The sequence below is a fragment of the Aethalodelphis obliquidens genome, unplaced genomic scaffold (assembly GCF_003676395.1).
Source record: "Aethalodelphis obliquidens isolate GAN/ISIS:26980383/991018 unplaced genomic scaffold, ASM367639v1 scaffold14, whole genome shotgun sequence".
NCBI lineage: Eukaryota > Metazoa > Chordata > Mammalia > Artiodactyla > Delphinidae > Aethalodelphis > Aethalodelphis obliquidens.
The window spans coordinates 12,028,845-12,049,347 of record NW_020837958.1 but is presented as its reverse complement, the minus strand read 5'-3'; the positions used below and the strand labels follow the sequence as shown (position 1 = coordinate 12,049,347).

The window sequence follows — 20,503 nt, the reverse complement described above, 5'->3', positions numbered from 1 at the left end:
AAAAAAAAAAAAAAAAAAAAAAAAAAAAAATTGCACCCCCGGGCCTCCTTAGCTTAATGGGGCGGGGGTGTGACGGGGGCACAGAGAATAAAAAGCTATGACTATTTTGCGGAACCGAAAGATTACCTGGGGTGCAGGGGAGAATTTACCTGATAATGGTTTTTTACCACTCCTGTATTTAGTCATGGAGACACAGTAATGAGACTTTAGCGGGTACCACGCCAAAGGCCATTTGTTTTCTCAGCTACTCTTCCTCCGGTTTTTAGAGTTCTTTTAGGGATACAGAGAAGTTTCCTAAACACCTCTCCTTCTCCCTTCCTCCCCTAGCCCCCACTCCTCCCTCTTTTTGGATAAGAAAATAGAGTTAGTGGCTGTTATTTCAGATCTCTCTTTCCAGCCCCAGAACTTTGGAAGTAATTAGTAATTCTGTTGTAAGCAGGCATTAAGCAAAGAGGTGCCAGAATTATTCAGAATGTAATATTTGTATGATTTTTTAAAACAGGTATTTACTAGATGGAGTAAGCTTGATAAATTTTAATTTTTTTTTTTTTTGCGGTACGCGGGCCTCTCACTGTTGTGGCCTCTCCCGCTGCGGAGCACTGGCTCCGGACGCGCAGGCTCAGCGGCCATGGCTCACGGGCCCAGCCGCTCCGCGACGTGTGGGATCTTCCCTGACCGGGGCACGAACCCGTGTCCCCTGCATCGGCAGGCGGACTCTCAACCACTGCGACACCAGGGAAGACCGATAAATTTTAAGTTTTAGAAAAATTATTACTTACCTTGGAGAGATGTCAGGAGCCTTAATGGGAAATGCACGCCCTGTTTGCAGAGTGAGGTCCTAGGCACTAAATATTAAAGGAAACAAAATAGTACAGATTCCTTGACTTTTAAGAGTAAATTGTTAATATGCTTCAAAAACAGTATAAAACAGTGTCTAAGAGTATGGGCTCTGAAGGCTGACTGGCTGGATTCAAATCCTGGCTCTGTCACTTACTGTGTGACCTTGGGCAAGTAATTTAACCTCTTTGTGTCTCAGTTTCCTCATCTGTAAAATGAAATAATAATTTTACCTACCTTACAGGTTGATGTAAGTTGTGGTTAGTAAGTTAATACATGCAAAGCACTTAGGACAGGGCTTTATACACTGTAGGTCATAGCTGTGACGATTATGCTTGAACTTATAAAAAGTAAGATTGTTAATGCACAGTTACCTGCCAGTCATGGCAGATGATGTTTATAATGTTGGAGATGATTAGAAGGGCTTTAGGATCTGGGAATCTGGTGAGTGGGTGTAGACTGATAATTTTTTAGACTAGTGAGAATTAGATAAACATATACAGCAGAGGAGTTGGTGGTAGGTTCAGTTTAAATAACAGGAAATATTTCATTCTTCTTGTTACCCTTTCTCTAACCCCTCATTAAATATGCAGACTCTGAAGTTGGAATGTCTGAGTCCAAATTTGGGCTCTAAAAGTTATTTGCTGTGTAACTATTTTGGGCAAGTTTTTTGTCTCTTTTTTTATCTGCAAAATGGGGATAATATTAGTACCTATTCATTGAGTTATTTTTGAGAATAAATGGGGTGACACATGTAAATCACATAGCACATATGTGATCATATATGCTGGCACATAATAAGTATTGAAGAAATGTTAATTGATGCTGTAATTTATTTTTATTCCCCTTGCAAAGGTTCTTTGGACTGTGTGGAGTTTATGGTCAGTCTAATGAGATCTTGGTGGGGCTGTTTGCCTTGAAGATCAGGTGTAATTAATTGCTAATTATTCTCTTCTACTTATGTTTAGCTTACTTGGGAGACTCCTCAAGGTGTGATATTTTAATAATCATCTGTGGGTTATTAAACCAAGTGAGGAACTGGTGAACGAGAAGGATTATTACTAAGGTTATGAAAGCAAGCCTTTTTCTTCCTCAGACCATGGTGGTTTGTAGGTTCAGCAACTTGCCTTGCTTATGAAATAACCTGGGCAAGTGTTTTATTTACTCGTGGCCTATCCAGGTATACATGAGAGAAGGCATCTGTGCAACTAAGAAAATGCTCTCCATGGGAACTGAAAGGAAGTATTCTTGGCGCTCAGTTTGGTAAAGGAAAACCATACGCGATTACACTCAGCATGATGTGTGATGATTTTTAGAGAGTTGCTCACGTTTGGGCTGAGGGAGCACCAAAGCCTGCTTGTTGTAAACACCTGTGAAGACCGTTATTGGGATAGAAAGCAAGCTCTACAGAGGTAATGGGTCCCAGATCCCAAGGGGTGACCATACAATAAGAACGCTTGCTTTTAAATGGAAAATTAAAAATAAAATGTTTTCATTGTAGCCCATTGGCTTCATTTTAAAGTTCATAGGGATTTTGGCTTCTCATAAGTGAAAACACTGTTATTGTAGATTAAACAGAAATATTTTCTTGGGCAAGACATAAGGAATACTACCCCTTTTTGTAGCTTATTTTGGGTCCCCAAAGATTTCTGACCTGTTCTCCCTTTGGTGCCCTGCTATTTGGCTCACCTCATAATTTCAGGGCCCTAAAAATAGTGGTAAAGTTGATTACTGTTAAGATGAATTACCTCTTCTTGTAACACAGTTCAAGAATCTGTGTATTTAATTTTTAGATTATTCATTTTAAACTACGGGCAGATGACTTATGTATTTAAAGAATGAACAAGAACATTGAAAGTGTTTTCACATTATTTTGCCATACTTGTTTATTCTGCAGTTTTGCTTTACTAACTTAAGTATGTCTTTACAGGAATAGACTATAGTATGTTTTCCACGGTTTTACTATGACTCTATTCATCACATTTTGGTTTTTAAAAGGTGACACTAGAACTAAATCTACTGAAGTGGTTTTCTTTAAATAGGCCAGATAAACACAGGCAGATTTGGAAAAAAAAGACACTGTTCTGTGACCAAAAGAAGTTTCAAAGTCAACACATTAAAGATTCTTTTTAAAGGTCAGAAATATAGGACCAATAAATTTATACAAGTCTCCCAACCCCATGCTAACATTCCTCAGCAGGGAGATTTTCATTTATTCACTGTGAAGCTAGGGCATAGTTGAGAATCAAAAAAGGGCTAATGATGTAAGGTCTGCGTTTGTAGTTTCCTGTGTCTGAACTGACACTCTTTTCCTTCCAAAGGAAGCTACTCGGAAGCATTAAATCTTGCTGATCAGTGTTGCCCGTTTTCCTGATTGCTCCAAAAGAGCAGGTAACCTCGTGTAACTGCAGTCTTTTCGTGTACGAATTAACACACTCTTGCACGGTTAATCAGGTTTGAGGCATACAGTGTTTGACTTTTTTGCTGGCAGTAAAACCAGGATTAGGTCTTCCTTCTGACACTTATGCCAGAGAAGCATTTATGCACTAAGATTAAAATTTCAACACTGATGCCACGGGAATAAAATCCTTGCAGCAGCCTGAGACCAGAAAGCCCCTCTCTCTCCAAATTCTACATCATCCCTTCCCCATCTGAACACCCAGTCCACCTGGAACTAACATACTGCTGAAGGGGGGCATCTTTCCCTTAAAGTTGACAAACGTAGGCTCCCATATTTTAGCTCTGGTAGAAATGAAGTTAGTGGACCTACCTGAAGGCCAGGGGCGCAGCTCACCCCTCTCTGAATCTTTGCTGCTAAACCAGGTATTAAACGTCAGCGCTTGGGGAAGATTCACTGACTGCTCACTCTGACCGTGGCCTGCAGAAGGATGACAGTAAAGAGAGTATGTATGTGTGCCTACAGATGTTCCAGTGAACACTGATCTAACGGGAGTAACTGACTGTGACCTTTTTTTTTTTCTTTAGATGGTTAAGGGAGATATCCAACCGGGGTGTACCCTCAAGATTTAACTGTTTCCTTACTGGTGAACAATGGAAACATAATCTATTATCTGTAAAGACCAAAAAAACCACAAAAAACTGGTAAAATCCTGATATATTAAAAACATTTTAGAATGTTTAATATGTTTATTAAGTGTTTATTATTTAAACACTTAATAAACATTAATAATATAATAATGTTTATATAATTAATAAACATTAATGTTTATTATTTAAACACTAATATTTAATGTTTAAATAATAAACATTATTTTAAAAATACTGTATGATTCGAATGGGAAATTATTTTTACTAAAGCAGAGACTACTAATACGAATGTCAGTTATTTTGACCGTGAATTGCTCCTCAGTGGTCTCATTTTCTTTAATGCAAGGCTCAGAAGGAGTTCTGATTATGGGAGGCCTACCACCAGCTTTGTGTCAGGGAACTGCTGTGTAATATTGTATAGTGGAATGATTAAGAAAATGGGCTTTAGAGTCAAGCTGACCTGGTTTTCTCTGCCAGCTTTGCCATTTTCCAGGTGGAGTCATCTTAGTCCTTAAGCCTCTTTTCCCCCACCTCTGAAATGGGGATAGAAATATTTACGTCAAAAGATTGTTGCAAAAAGACTAGATGAGATAAAGTCTTTGAAGTGCTTAGCCAAGGAAAATATCCCACAGTGGTCTTAAAAACTATGATAGTAGCCTCCCCATTCCCACTCCAAAGTTTCATAATCAAAGGAAGAATAAACCAAAAGGTTGAGAACAGATGAAAAAGCTGACTTAATTTTTTTTAATGGCCTAAGTTTTTAGAGCAGTTTTAGGTTCGCAGTAAAATTGTGTGGAAGGTACAGAGGGTTCCCATATACCTCGTGCCCCCCACTCACTCATAGCCTCCCTCATTACCAACATCTCCCACCAGAGGTACATTTGTTACAATCGATGAACCTACATTGACACACTATTATCACCCAAAGTTACATTAACATTCACTCTTGGTGGTGTATGTTCGATGGCTTTGGACAAATGTATAATGGCATGTATCTACTATTATAGTATCATGCAGAATAATTTCACTGCCCTAAAAATTTTCTGTGCACCACCTATTTGTTGCTCCCTCCCCTCAATCCATGGTAACCACCGATCTTTTTACTGTTTCCATAGTTTTGCATACTCCAGAACGTCATATAGTTTTCAGATTGGCTTCTTTCACTTAGTAATATACATTTAAGTTTCCTCCTAGGCTTTTTATGACTCGATAGCTCATTTCTTTTTAGCTCTGAATAATATTCCATTGTCTGGATATTCCAGTTTATCTACTGTATTTTCCTACTGAAGGACATCTTGGTTGCTTTCAGGTTTTGGCAATTATGAATAAAGCTGCTGTAAACATCCATGTGCAGGTTTTTGTGTGGACATAAGTTTTCAGCTCCTTTGGGTAAATACCAAGGAGCACTACTGATAATTCATATGGTAAGAGTATGTTTAGTTGTGTTAGAAACCTCCAGACTGTCTTCCAAAGTGGCCGTATGATTTTGCATAACCACCACCGATGAATGAGAGTTCATGTTGCCGTACATCCTAGCCAGCAGTTGGTGTTGTCAGTGTTCTGGATTTTGGCCATTCTAATAGGTGTGTAGTAGTTATCTTGTTTTAATTTTCATTTTCCTAATGACATATGATGCGGAGCATCTTTTCATTTGCTTATTTGTCATCTCTATGTCTTCTTTAGTGAGGTGTCTAGTAAGGCGTTTGGTCCATTTTTTAATCAAGTTGTTTGTCTTCTTATTATTGTATTTTAAGAGTTCTGTGTATATTTTGGATAACGGTTCTTTACCAGATGTGTCTTTTGCAAGTATTCTCTGCTATCACGTGGCTTTTCTTTTCATTCTCTTGTCAGTGTCTTTTGTTATTTTATTTTTTTATAGTTTTATTTATTTATTTATTTGGCTGCGTTGGGTCTTCATTGCTGTGCACGGGCTTTCTCTAGTTGCGGTGAGCGGGGGCTACTCTGTTGTAGCGGGCTTCTTTTTGTGGTGGTTTCTCTTGTTGTGGAGCACGGGCTCTAGGTGCGCAGGCTTCAGTAGTTGCAGCACACAGCCTCAGTAGTTGCAGCACGCGGGCCCTAGAGCTCACGGGCTTCAGTAGTTGTCGCACGTGGGCTTCAGTAGTTGTGGCTCATGGGCTCTAGAGCACAGGCTCAGGAGTTGTGGTGCACGGGCTTAGTTGCTCTGTGGCATGTGGGATCTTCCCGGACCAGGGATCGAACCCGTGTCCCCTGAATTGGCAGGTGGATGCTTAACCACTGTGCCACCAGGGAAGTCCTGTTAGTGTCTTTTGGAGAGTATAAGTTTTTAATTTTTATGAAGTTCAGCTTATCAATTATTTCCTTCATGGATTGTGCCTTTACTGTTATATCTAAAACGTCATTGCCATACCCAAGGTCATCTAGGTTTTCTTCTATGTTATCTTCTAGGAGTTTTATAATTTTTGTTGTTAACACTTAGGTCTGTGATCCACTCTGAGTTAATTCTTGTGAAGGGTATAAAGTCTGTGTCTAGATTCCTGTTTTTGCATGTGGATGTCTAGTTGTTCCAGAACCCTTTGTTGAAAAGACTGTCTTTGCTCCATTGTATTGCCTTTGCTCCTTGGTCAAAGATCAGTTAGCTATACTTATGTGGGTCTATTTCTGGGTTCTCTTTTCTGTTCCATTGATGTATTTGTATATTCTTTCACCGATACCACACTGTCTTGATTACTGTAGCTCACCTAATTTTAAACAATTCATTAAAAACAGTTACATCAAGAAAAATATATACCATTTATTAAGCCCATTTCCCGACCATAAAACTTTTCATTTCTTTGTGCTCTATTCTAATTTTTTCCCAAATGTATACATATTTTTACTTAGTTATGATAAGAATGTATTTAAATTTTGTTTTATCTTTTTAATGTAACATTATTTCATATATACTATGAAATGTATATTTTATTTCCAAAATTTTTAATAGTTGCCTAAAATTCCATTAAGTAAATATATCTGACCATTCAGTATTGTTGGTCATTTAATCAGGTTCTATGTGGCTTAGATGATAGAATGCAGGGATCAGAGGTAGACAGATTTGGAGTTGGGTCTTAGTTCTGCCACTTACTAGCTGAATGGCCTTTTTGACCTTCAATTTCCTTATCTCTAAAACAGGGAGGATACCTGCCTTACTGGGAGGATTAATGGATATAAACTGTTTTAAAGAGTGTACTCAGTAGATCTTGTGTAATGATGATGGTGCCATAAATATATTTGTGTAAGTGAAGGTTTTCATTTTTTGCCAAATTTTAGGATATATTTTCAGGGTTGACTTTTAAAAAACTGACAAGTAGCTCAGTTGTTTGGCTGATTCTTGGCATTTGGAATGTTGGTCCATGACTTAAAAAAGTGTCATCATCTCTTCTGTTACTTCCATGATGACTTTTTTTTCTTTGTCTGCAAACGAGTACTGGGTTATTTCTCTAACCTGTTTATGGTGTATAATGATCCTGGCACTTGAGATTCCAGCATCAGTGACAGCTCCACAGTAAATATAAAGTAAGAAATGCAACCTAGAAACCAGGGGTAGGTTTAGGTAAGTGTTTTAGCCTTTGCATTCTACTAACACCAGAAAACAGGCAGTTTTTTGCTAAATGGGTTACTTGTCTCCTAAAGAGACTGGAAATTAGCAACATATTTGGAAATGGATTTTTAAACCCTGAGCCCTTGCCACACATTAAGAAAGCATTAGACTCGCAGTGAGCTCCTTCAGAGCCCCCAGTCTACCAGAGTCCTCAGCATAGAAACTAAATGTGAAGTCATGAACAATATTTATTGAGTATCCACTATGTATAGAGTCATGCGGAGAATTAGGAAAAAAAAAATCACAGACTCAGCTCTTGCCCTTAAGGAACATGCATGATAGCAGGATGAAGCAACTTTTTGATTGAGGATAAACATGTTTTACATTCTTCCTATGCTCACCCTTTCTTAAAAGTTCACCAAGAAATCACAGTTATAGGGGCAGAGCCAAATTCCTACCGAACTATATGGATTTCTCGTGCCTTAAATCCAAAGACTATGGACAATTAAAGAATACAAGTCCGTGTCATTACAGAGTAGAATAAGTTTTATTCCACAGAGGAGATAAAAAACTTAGTAATGGGATATACTGACATAGTAATTGAATGAAAAGGAAGCATAATTGGAGAAAAATAGAACGTCAGAGATGGAAGACAGCTTCAAGTCCAGTCCCCTTATACCTACATTCAAACTGCTTAAGGCTAGAAAAGTTAAATAACTTGAAAGGGTAACATAGCTGCAGGGGTGTGTGTACATGGTGGGTGGAGGAGGGCAGGGGAGGAGCACAGTTTTGTGAACTCATGACGGTGTTTCTTAAGAAGTGCAGTGACCTCTCAAGCATTTCCATCCCCATCGTATAAATGGAGAAAAAACTTAAATGACATTGTTGCTCAATGGGTTAGCAAGTGTTTGAAATGAGGTCAGTGGCAGCTTTTCATAGCATTCAAATAGGCATAGACAGGGCTTCCCTGGTGGCGCAGTGGTTGAGAGTCCGCCTGCCGATGCAGGGGACACGGGTTCGTGCCCCGGTCTGGGAAGATCCCACATGCTGCGGAGTGGTGGGGCCCGTGAGCCATGGACGCTGAGCCTGCGCGTCCAGAGCCTGTACTCCACAACGGGAGAGGCCTGCGTACCAAAAAAAAAAAAAAAAAAAAAAGGCATAGACAATTTTTACTTCTTTAATAAGTGGCTGGTTTTTCAGGAAATAATGTAAATAGTGTGGGAAAGGGAGATGTTTGGCTTGTTGAATGAATCCCATGATAGAAGCCACAACTGAAACTAGCCAAGAGGAGAAAAGAGGAAGGAAAAGGAAATGTATAGAAGGAAGCAATCTACAGTTAGTATGATGGGTTGTCAAGAGAAGAATGTGACAAGTGACTTGTCATTTTTTATTTAAAGTAATGAATTAAATACAGCCACCTGACCAGAATGTTCCGTGATGTAAGGTGGACACTTAGTTGTAAAATAAAATGGAGCAAAATTTCAGAGGTGTTTTACAATGTTGTACTAGAAAGAAAATGCACTTAAAATTTTTATTCTTAGAGAAGGAGGGAATTTGTGTATGTTAATTTCTACCTTTGAGTATAGAAACCATGATGGCAAAAAGAAATAGTTTTTATGTTGGTGTGTGTGTATGTTATGTGGTATACATCAAGGCAAAATTGCAAATAAAATGCTGAGAGAAATTGGAAGCTAGGGAAGCACTGTATTACTTCTTGAGGCCCATTTATTATTCCATGGTCATAGGAATTTAGAATCAAAAATAGCTGAGAAATATATTTTAAAATCTTATTTCTTTTAAGATAACGTCAGATGAAAAGGTCAGCTTTATTTGCAAGATCTGACATTTCAAAACACTTGGAAATGAATTCCTAAAAGCAGAGTTGATTTAGTTTGGTTGGTCTACACCTGCTCCTAACTAACTGTGCAGGTGTTGCTTTAAAGCAGGCTTTCTGGTTTTGTGAAAGTGCTGTGCACTGTGCATGTGGCCGACAGGCTCCGGAGCTGGAGAAAAAGGGATGATTTTAATTGAGAGTAGATGCCTTTGTGCCACAGTAGTTATGCAGTACAGATAAAATGAGCAGTAATGGGACATTGCGTCCCATGGGAAGGTGGGATTACAATTGAGCTAATAAATCTTTTATGATTGAAATCTTATTGCATGATTATAGAGCTCTAAAGTTAACTTAGAAACTCTACTGCCTTATAGATTCACAGCTTCATCAGGGGCCTTGAAAAAATGTGCACTGAAAAACTCACTGTCTGTAACTCACTGAGGTAGTTGATCACATTTCTGAGGCTAGGAGATCAGTTTTGAATAAGATTGAAATATGTGTATTGTACATTTTTCTTGATAAAATGTATTAGTCTAGAGGTCAGTTAATATGCTTGTAGGAGTTTTGTTAGGGGGTGAAGGTAGGGTATTGACTTGTGATTACACGACTCTTAAATTTTTCAAAAAAGCAAATTAAGAAACAAAAAATGTTAGTGAAAAGGTATCTTTCTGCTTTCAAAAACAATGGATTTTCTGAAATTTGTCTTATGGGTATATCCTTCAGCTTCCATGTCCACAGGTAATTTGCTTTTTAAAAAAACAATAGGGAGTGAGCAGGGAGAGGCAGTTCTGAATGCTTAACTGTTTGCATTTTTGTTTAATGGAATTAATAACTGTGTAGTTGAAAACAGTCTAATAGTTGACCTGCCTCAGTGAGTCAAGGCAGACGTTTCTGGGTTGGCTTAAACAGCTTGGAGGAAGAGTATATTTTGGGGAAATAAAGTTGATTTTATACAGTCTGCTGGTGAACAACAGGGCTTAATGAATGATAGCCTCAAGAAACCCCATTGCAGTAACTTGGATGGATGATCAGGAAAGGGGGGGAAGCAAATTTTTCAAGAGGAAAGTTTCTGCTTAAACATGTAATTTTATAGATCAGTATTATTCCCATCCTCCAGAGCTTTCTGCAAGAGGAAAACGATCAACACGCCTGAGTTCCAACATTTCTTGGTAAACTTTTACTGGGTGTCTTCTCTTTCTCTTTTCCTTAAGGTGAGATCTTTTGTCAAGGAAAGAGTAAAACAAAGACATGCGTACTTCTGAGACCTCTGCACAGATGACAATACACAACTTCTGTCTTCTAAAGCTTTGTAGTCAACGTTCAGCCCTAAGCCTCTCCTGCCTCCCACAAATGCTTTCCATAATATTCACTGCAGAGGCTTGTACCTAGGGGAGTTTATATGGAAGTCCAGAGGCTTATACTGTCAACTTTTTCGGTGATAATGGAGAATTCCATGCTTTTTAACGTATTAAAAAAGGCTTGTTGGGAGAAGCTTATAAATTGGAATGCTGTGTATTCTTAGATGCTAGAATGTATGTCTTTATCTCATCCTGATAAACTGTAAAGGAGTTTAGATCCTTTTCTGTTTTGTAAGGTGTTTTGTATTTATGCCTTCCTCTTTTCCTTTGTTTTCTTGTTCCTTCTGGTAGATGTCTAAAACAATGGTATATATGCATATGTGTCTGTGTGTGTGTGTGCTTTGTCTCAAGATGTTTTGTATGTTATTGGGGTACAGAATGTGCTTGTAGTCAGACGCATGGATATATCCAACCAGGGTGAGATTGCCGCTTTTTGTTTAAGTTCCTGATGACTTCATGTGTGCCTTAAAAGTCATAATCAAGAACATCTCATTACTGTTTATGATACGAGAACCACATAATACTGCTCATCAGTAGAGTCATTAGTTGACAAAAACCTCACTTACAGTTTCTTTACCAGATTCCTTTATTTGTTCTCTGTGATTGGACTAGATGACCTTTAGATTTCTCTCAACTCTGAGAATCTTTGGCAATTTCTGTCCTTGGGTTTCGTACTCCTTAATATGATCTAAACGACATAAAAAGTATTATAGGATGCAAAATAGTTGTTGTTCAGTCAAGGCAGAAGCCATCAGTTCACACCGAGTCTCTTCTATCATGTCAATAAATCTATACCCGTACAGTATAATTTGGTCTTTTGAGATTTGTCCATTTTCCAAAGTATAAAAGGAAACCTAGCCTTTGAAGTCTCAAGGTTGATGGTTTCATTCCTCAGGCTAGATGAATTCTTTTTAAAATATCCCATTTTACGTTTCACACAGCAGGAGCTTCTTATGAAGAAGAACTATGAGAATTTGAGAATGTGGGCTTTGATAGCCCCTGCACAACTCTTTAAAAATGTGTTATTATTTATTACTTTCAAGCATCAGTGGTAAACCTCACAATTTAAAAAAACACAAACAAACCTTTTTGCAGACTTACACCTTTCTGTGCTGTTAGAAAGCAGGTTATGTACTTTGAGAGGGGACACTAGCTCAGGGTGACTTGTTTCTTAAGGCTTATCACGCTCGTCTCTGACAGTTGTGTTTTGTTTAGCTAAGTCTCATGAAGCAGGGATGTGAAGATAAGCATCAAAGATATGCTACAGCGATGGTGATAATTCCACATACCGAATTTTATAATAATGTCTGTAAAGGAGCAGGTACCCTTTACAGGGACCTTCCTGGGACAGACACCCCCCTCCCCACCCCATGTCCTCTGCCTGCCTCTTGTTTGTAAAAAGGCTCTAGTCTCCTAGATCTTCCCTGAGTTCCAAAGAGCAGATTCAAACAGCTACTAACTAGGGAAGTGAGGGAGTTTACAAACAAAGGAAGTACAAGCCCAACTTAATTTTTTTCATGATTGTTATCTTAAACCAGTGCCTTGATTTATGACCCCAGACTGTCGGAGATAATGTCCTGTGGGTTCAACCAGCTGGCCCCAAGTGGACCTGAACTTGATGACACGCCAGGATCAATTAAAAACTGAAACTCCTAAACCATCACGGAGGCTCTGAGTACATAATACAATGTTGCAACCATTGCTTTTGCTCTCTCCTAGAAAAAGTTACAAAAGACAGACGTCCCTGCTATTCCATAGCAGTGGAGTGAAGGGTTGACAGTGGGGAATTATAGCCATGGCATCAGCTCCTGAATAAAGCAACTTTTCCGTTTTCACCAACACTTGTGTCTCAAGTATTGGTCTTCCCAGCAGTGAGCAGTCAAACTTGGGTTCAGTACCAGCCTCATCTAGTTACATGTCCTTTCAGAGAGCAGGTGACACTAACCGGCTTGAGTGGTCGTTAGTTTCGTTATTTGGTAGTAAGAAAGGGGACTCCAGGAAGGTTATGTGACTTTCTTGCTAGCTCCCAGTGACTCAGTAAGAAGAGAGCCATGTTCCTAAGGAAGCTTGTGGTCTCCCTGTGAAATTCAGTAGTCAAAGCAGAGCAATACATCCTCCCAGTGGTTCTTCTGGGTGCTGTGACTGTGAAAGTGTTACTTCTGATTTACCAGTGGGCGTTGTTATACATTTAGTTTTAGTTATCATCACAATATGCTCTGGGTCTTTTATGTGGAGCTTTAAGCCTTAAAACAAAACACCAAACCAAAACAAAGAATCCTGTTGTCCAAGCATGTGTGTCTCTCTCTTCCTTTTTCTGTTTTAGAAAAGTACTTTATGGTAAAAACACAAACTAATGTGAACGGTAACTGAAAAAGCATTGCTTCCTTCTAGAAAACCACTAGGATTTGCATAAACCACTTGACAGTCTGGTAAATGATTATCTGCTCTGTCAGTCTCTGGGGACTTTTAACATGAGGTTATTTATATTTTTATAGATAAGGAAAGTTCTAAATTTGAAGGTGGGTATCTTTTAAACTCTCTAAACAATGACAGCTTGTAAAACTGGATTTTCCAAAAGTCTTTAAAAAGTCAGTAAAAACATAACCTCTCCTGTATTCTGGTAACCACAAGAATAAAATTAAAGGCATTGAAAGATTCTGAATTTGTGCTGTGTACAGCCTGTTGACTGTTTGCCTTTTAGTAAAGCTGAGATGTGTTAAGGCTACATACTCAAAATACACCAATTTGAGAATTGCAAAGGAAGTTTAGAGGAATTTCTGTTATCACCCTTAAAGCATCCACGAGAAGGCATTTACAGCAATATAAAACACAACCTGGCTGCTTCTGTTTGATATTTTGCCTGTAGAAGTAGATTACCTGAGAAGCCTTGAGAAAGAGATTGATATAGTATAGTGTTGGAATCTTGCTGGGATGCACTTCTGGAAGAGCAGAAGTGTTTGTAATGAAGTACACGTCCTACTGATAGTAAAATAATAGCCACCTTTGAATTTATCATTATTTATTATTTAGCAACTGAAAGCATAATATATTAAACTATGGGTTGCTGAAGCCTGGCAGTATTATAGGTAAATTTGCATACACTGTAACTGGTGCTTTTTCCTATATCTAATTTTCAGGTACAAATAGCTTGAAACAGTTTCTTTCACTTTGGGTTGGCACATAGCTACACTTTTTATTTTCACTTGGACTTCTACAATACCATGTTTTATCTAGGGTTGTAATGCATCACGAATTCTCCTGATTGATCTTTGGGTAATATTAGTACCTTCAAAGTCAAAGGGGTCACAGTCAAAACATGTCTTCATGTAGACAAAGGACAGAGTACTAAGAGTGATCCATTATCATCATCATCGTCATCACAGCTAACATTTCTTGAGGCCCCATGTATATTCATCTAATCCTCATAGCAATCTTGGGAGGTTCTTGTAGCTTCGCAATTCCAGTTTAAAACCCTTGGGGTCAGATGTCTTTCAGAATTCAGAAGTTTTTGGAGTTTAGAAAGGTAATCAGGGCAAATGCCACGTATTACAGAAAATCTCCAGTGAGATCAGGAAAGCACCTCAAAAGCAAGCCCATTAGTATTTTTTCAGGGAAGCATATGAATAGTTATACTATTTAAACAGAATAAATAAAAGTCATAAACACTTTCATATTAATTCAGGTCAGGTCTTGCCACTAGGTGACTTTGGGTATCATCTTATGAATACATTTTTGTTTTATTATTTTTTTTCTGAGCTTTTTGGTAAATACCAAATAAAGTTAATAACAGACACCAGATTTTCACCCTTGTTTTGGAAAAATAGAAGAACATGGTGTCTATACAGTATCAGAGAACCCCTCCTTTTTATTATCCCCCATGAATTACACTGGGTGCTTAGGCTGTCATTATTCTTCTGCTTTGTGTAGATAGTCATTTTTTCTCAAAGCTGTGTAAGAATCATGTTTCACACAGAATGAATGGAATTTAACAAGATGAAATATCACAACCAAAAACAAAGTTCAAACTCCGCAGGGATTGAGGCGTTGTGTCTTAGCTGACAAGCATTTAGTTAGCGAAGCAGTCAATGAATGAGCCGACCATGTGAAGCGGCACTAGCATGTGAACGTGATCTTCAGGTATAAAGCAGGAGTGTAACATTTGGAACGTGAGAGTTAGTCAAATCTCAGTGTCTCCAGACCATACCTGGAGTCTTGTCTTCATTTCTGGATGGCATATTTTAAAGGGATGCAGGCACTGTGAAATCTTTTCCAGGTAGATTGATCAAAAGGGTGAAAGGACCCAAAGCCATGTCATACAAGGTACAGATATAGTGATTGGGCAGGTTTAGTTGAGTCTTTTGCCAGCTTCTAGCAATATCTGACTATAGTACCTGCTCAAATGCATAAGTTTAGCTTAAGACTGATGGACTGCCAGCTCTATGCCACCTCCTGAGCTATGAAAAGACATGGACCCTGCCTTTCACGGGCTTTAAGTCTAACAGAGGACACAGAAATGTATACAACTATTTACAATACAATGTGATAAGTGGAACAGTAGACACCGCTTATAAAGAGGCAGCACAGAAATTATGATTTGCTCTTCCTGTGATGATGGGAGATGGGAAGCTGAAGCTTTCAAAGAGAAACTGAATTCTGAACTGGGTTTTGAAAAAGAAATGAAGTGAATGAAATGAGAAGATTGAGAAAGGACAGTATAGGCTTGTTCAAATATTTGAAAGGATATCACAGATAAAAAGGATTGAAATTATTCAGTCCCATCCAGGGACTCAGGACCAGTTGGGGTAGGGTACAGGGAGACAGATTTAGGCTCAGTCTTAGAAGGAGGCTTTAATAGAGCTGTCCAAAGGCTTCTTTGGAACATTCAGAGTTCCCAGTGTCTGGATGTGTTAGAGCACAGACAAGTCAGCTGTTCGGCAGCAATAGTACAATAGTATGGAGGGGTATGTGTGTGTCATGCAATGGTTAGAGAAACATAGTGAAGTACTTAAGGGCATGGGTTCTAGGATCACACTTCTAGAACTGACACTTCTGCCTACTGGCTCTGTGATCTGAGCTAGAATTGTTATGAAGTGCTCGGAACAGCACCTGTTACCTAATATGTGCTCAAAAGGAACTAATAAATGTGAGCCACTATTGTTGTCATTGGAAGGGTGGTTGTTTGACATATTCTTTGAAGTTCACCTTACCTTGAAAGATTTTGGGTTTCTAATTGTGTAACTGTGGTGATATTCCTGTGAATTAAGAAGATGGAAATGAGGAACTGAAGCAAAAATAAAATTGTGATAGTTAACAGTTTAGCAGTTGAGATAGGAATAAAACTCTGGTCTCTTGAACTAGGGTTTATTGCTCTACTAACTGTCTTGACTTGTCCTTTTAGGGCCTTGGAATTCTTCTACCTACACATCTGGAGTATTTTTAGGAGAGGCTGGTACCGCACAACTCTCTGTAGCTCATGTTTTTCTTTGTCTTACAGAGAAAGTGGCTTCATGAATAGGAATGCCTGCCAGGTACCAGAACTGGAGGTGATGGATGAAGATCGGCACATTGAAGAAGTCTTGGACAAGTTTGTGAATTGTCACGAGCAAACATATGAAGAATTTCTGAGCACTTTCACTCATCTTTCAAAAGGTAAAATGGAGAAGTAAACTTTCTATAGCAGTTGAGACAATGAATTTTATTATAGTTTTATGTCTTTGCTGTCTTTTTCAGAAAGACTATTGAATGAGCATTCATTCATTCTATCTCTTTGATCAGGTGATTCTCATCAGGGCGTTTGCAACTGATGCATGTCAATAACATTTTTATCCAATCAAGAGCTGTATTATGGAGTCAGAGCCATTGACTTTGAGAACTAAAGAGGACTTGAGAAATCATTTAGTAGTAATCCCTTCGTTTTATTTTTGAAGAAACACAAGTGCAAAAAAGTGGAGGTTTTTAAAAGCATATTGAAAACATTGAAGAAATCTAGCATAGTGTAGGGTGTGGAGTTACACTGCACACTTTTGGATTCTGCCATAGCCACTTTCTGCCTTGGGGGGAGGTCACTGAGTAAAGAGGGGATAATAATAGTACCTTAAAGGTTGATGAAGGTTATTTGAGATAATCCATGTAAAACTGTTAGCATAATGGCTAGCACATACATGCTTAATGAAGGCTAGGTATTAGTATTATTGTTGTCGTTGTTGTTGTTGTGATGATGATGATGCTATGTTTTCTGTAGAATGGAAACAACCTTTTAGACCGGAGTGATAACTAAAACCCTAAAGGCCAAACCCGTGCTGTGTGTTTCTTGTGATGTGTTTGGTTGCCTCATGCAGTATTGTTGTTTTATTGAGCCAACAGTTATAAGTTGGAAATTTTACATAAAGATCTTGATTTGCTTTTTTTTTCTGATTAAGTGAGAAGGTCGGTTACCTCTTATTTCCCTGATGGCAATGTCAGCTGGAGTTCAGGAGCCCTTGCCATGTGACCTCCCTCGTTTGACACACTCTCTGGCTCTCACACACTCGAAAAACCTGTGTATACCCTGCCTGCTTCCCTCACTTAAGTGGCTCCTGTAGGCATTGAGTTCTTGGTCTCAACCTTGGGATCATGGGATCATGGGATCCACATTTGGGAGACTGTTGACTCAGCTCTTAAGCGGAGTCCAGTGTGCATCTGGTCATGACAGTCTCAGGATACCTGACTTCATGATTTGAAGTTATAGTTCATGTGTCCTTAAGAAATGTAAAAGAAGGGTAGTTATAATGAAGAAAAGGAAAAGTGATTCCAACCTGATTCTTTTATTGTGCCAGGTAGTGGGAATATCATTATCTATTTTGTTTACACTTCAGGGAAACAGAAAATTTAGGAAATTCTTGTTAACTTGGGCTGTGAATGATCTATTTTAACATGATATGTGGATCAAATTAATCTTGATAATGGCCAAATCATCTTTTGGTCTATGCACATGGATTTAGGAAGATGCTTGCTTTCTCTGAGCCTAATGATTTAGTTCCATGTTTTCCAGAGCCAAACATGGTAGTATTAATGGCTGGGGTAGGGTGTGGAAGCAAGGGTAAAACTGGCAGAATTAATGCATTTCGGTGTGCCAGTGGCATTTTGATAATCCAGATTATTTCGGAAATTTATTTGTAAGGTGGACTTTATTTTTGTACTCTGAAAGACTAAGAACTCCTTGCAAGGACTTGGATATTCTAAGGAGGTTATGCTGTTTTTGTTTTTGGGATAAGGGGTCTAATTCTTTTTTCAATTTTCTGTATGCTCATTCCATGCCGAGAGAAACTGTTGCAGATGTGGTGACTTCATTTTGAGTTCAGTTTTAGGCCCCAAACTGAGCTGAAATAAATGATGACACAAGTCATATAAACTGCATCTCCAAGCACACTAGTTTCTTCCCTTTCAAAATGTCCCTAGGCGCCAGTTCACATTATAAACTAATGACCTGAAAAAATTCCTCCTACAACAAAGATTTGTGAGTGGAAAAATATGTCTTAAATCAGTAAGTGTCCTTTTTTCCCCCAGAAACATTTAAATACCTTCTGAAAAGCCAAATAGTACTTAGGGTCAAGCCTAAGAGTTGAATGATAGCCAGCAGAATTGATCAGTCAGTGTGTTCTTTCTGTTAGTTCTGTTTGACGGAAGACATGAAAGCTGTTTCTTCAAAGTTTTCTCCTTCTTTCCAGCCCTTCATTTGTCTTAGTGTATTTGGTTGTTTTGCTGATATGAAGTGGAATCTTTTCTGTGTTAAACTGGCTATCACCACATATACTTATGTACATTTCTTTAGTAAGTTTAGTATCTCAAGTACATTACCATTTCCACTGATTGTTCTATTTATTTTTATAATAGTTATATGCCAGAATGTTTATGGGATTCATTTTCTTTCCAAGAGTGTTAAAGGGGTCAGTAATCCTATTAAAAATATTTCCCTGGAAAAAATTAAACTATAGCCTTATTGAAGAAATTCACATTACTGCTTCAGATGCTTGGAAAACAGTTGGAAACTGTTAATGTTGTACCATAACTGTAACTGTAGTACATTTATGTTGACCATGTTTTGCAGTTTTTTGTTTCTTTTTTTCTTTTTTCCAGTACGCAGGCCTCTCACTGTTGTGGCCTCTCCCATTGCGGAGCACAGGCTCCGGACGCGCAGGCTCAGCGGCCATGGCTCACGGGCCCAGCCGCTCCGCGGCATATGGGATCTTCCCTGACCAGGGCACGAACCCGTGTCCCCTGCATCGGCAGGCGGACTCTCAACCACTGCGCCACCAGGGAAGCCCTTGCAGTTTTTTTAAAAGGCAGCTCTGGTTTTAATAATCACAGTGCATAGTTGATGATGACTCCAGTGTTTTGTCAAAATGTTTAAAGAGACATATTACTTATTAGTTTTAAGCAGACATTTATAATTGAATTCTCAATTAGTGTCATCAGTTCAAGAAAGTAAGACCGAGTTTAAGATTTGTATTAGAAAATCAGCATGCAGATTTTGGTTTTGTTCATTATCAGTGAAGACATTATATTTTTGACATTATTGTGGATAATGATAAGAGGCTGACTTCCAATCTTTGGTATTTCAGTTTCTTTGTGAATATAATTAATTTATACTGGACTATTTGTCTAAAGGAAAAATGCTTCTTCCTCCTTATCTGTTATGTTTCCATCTTTTTTTAGGTTACAAAAACACAGATATAAATAATTATACTTGATTTTCTGTTAATGCATTCATTCATTTATTCATTCAGTAATCCTCTGTCTTGTTATGATCTGAGTTTCTTGTTTTAGATGCTAAGGATTCAAAAACAATTAAGATATAGTTTGTGTTCTCAAGCACTCATAGTCTCACACACACATACACACACGTACACATACACACACACCATTATTGTTATGATTTTGTGCTTCAGGTTAAATGATTAATTTCCATTAAGGTTGCCAATTTTACCAACTTCAGCTTAAAATGCTTTGGAAATTGAAATGAATCTACTGTGATTTTATGATTAACTCTTAAATAGGACTTCGTATTTCATTCTTAAAATACCTAAGATCCAGATTCCCTAGAGTCCAGATTTACCTGTTTCTATATTACCCCATAATAATAGCTTTTTACTCAACTGCCATATTTATCTACTTTAACCTATTTTCTTATGTCGAGATCAAAGATCTTGTTTCTGATTTTGATGTGTAATTTTGTTTGTTTTCTTTATGCTGTTCTCATTTCACTTTCAATACTTCGTGCTTTTAGCATTTTATTGTTCTTTCAACATATATTTGAAAAGAAAAAATCCTGTCATCTCAATCTCCCTTTCTCCCTTCACACTTGTTAATATTTGAATTAAATTCCCCCTTAGGTAGAACATTGTGTGTCTGAATGTTCTGGACAAATGGCTATGCCTGTGGCTTTATAATCTGGTGGTGGTCTAGTCTTTTGAAACCAAACTCTTAGTTTCAAAACCTCTGAATAGGTTTCAGTTTTTCTTAGGTTTTAATAATCTTAATACTCATGAGAGGGTTTGACCTCTTATTGATAAGCAGCTAACATTTGTTAAGTACTCCGTATTATGCTTAGCACTTTACCTGGGTCATCTCAATCTTTGTAATTACCTAGTGAATTTCTTTTTTACATTTTTATTTTTATTATTCTTAACTTACAGATCAGGAAACCAAGGCTTAAGGTTAAGTAAATTGCTGTTATGGACTAAGTTGTGTCCCTTCAAAATTTATCTGTTGCAGCCCTAACCAGTAAGGCAACTGTATTTGGAGACAGAGCCTTTTAAGAGGTAATTAAGATTAAATGAGGTCATAAAGGTGGGGTCCTAATTCAGTATGACTGGTGTCCTCATAAGA

The 20,503-nt window shown here is 38.1% G+C and overlaps 2 protein-coding genes across 8 annotated transcripts in view; one reads left to right on the top strand and one right to left on the bottom strand.

Moving 5' to 3' along the window:
* Positions 1-3,940, bottom strand: part of RAG2 (recombination activating 2) — a 6,964-nt gene extending 3,024 nt beyond the window's left edge. The window contains exon 1 of the mRNA XM_027114962.1: positions 3,608-3,940. The gene's annotated coding sequence lies outside the window, so the exon portion shown is untranslated. The remainder of the gene's footprint in view (positions 1-3,607) is intronic.
* Positions 1-20,503, top strand: part of IFTAP (intraflagellar transport associated protein) — a 59,399-nt gene that overhangs the window by 516 nt on the left and 38,380 nt on the right. For 4 of the 7 annotated variants that reach the window (XM_027114969.1, XM_027114965.1, XM_027114968.1 and 1 more), the window contains exon 2: positions 16,131-16,285. In XM_027114969.1, the coding sequence (XP_026970770.1) occupies positions 16,144-16,285 (142 nt within the window). In that variant the 5' untranslated portion in view covers positions 16,131-16,143. Of the gene's footprint in view, positions 1-3,158; positions 3,229-16,122; positions 16,286-20,503 lie in introns of all 7 variants that reach the window. The other 3 variants (XM_027114966.1, XM_027114964.1, XM_027114967.1) reach the window with 2 other exon arrangements.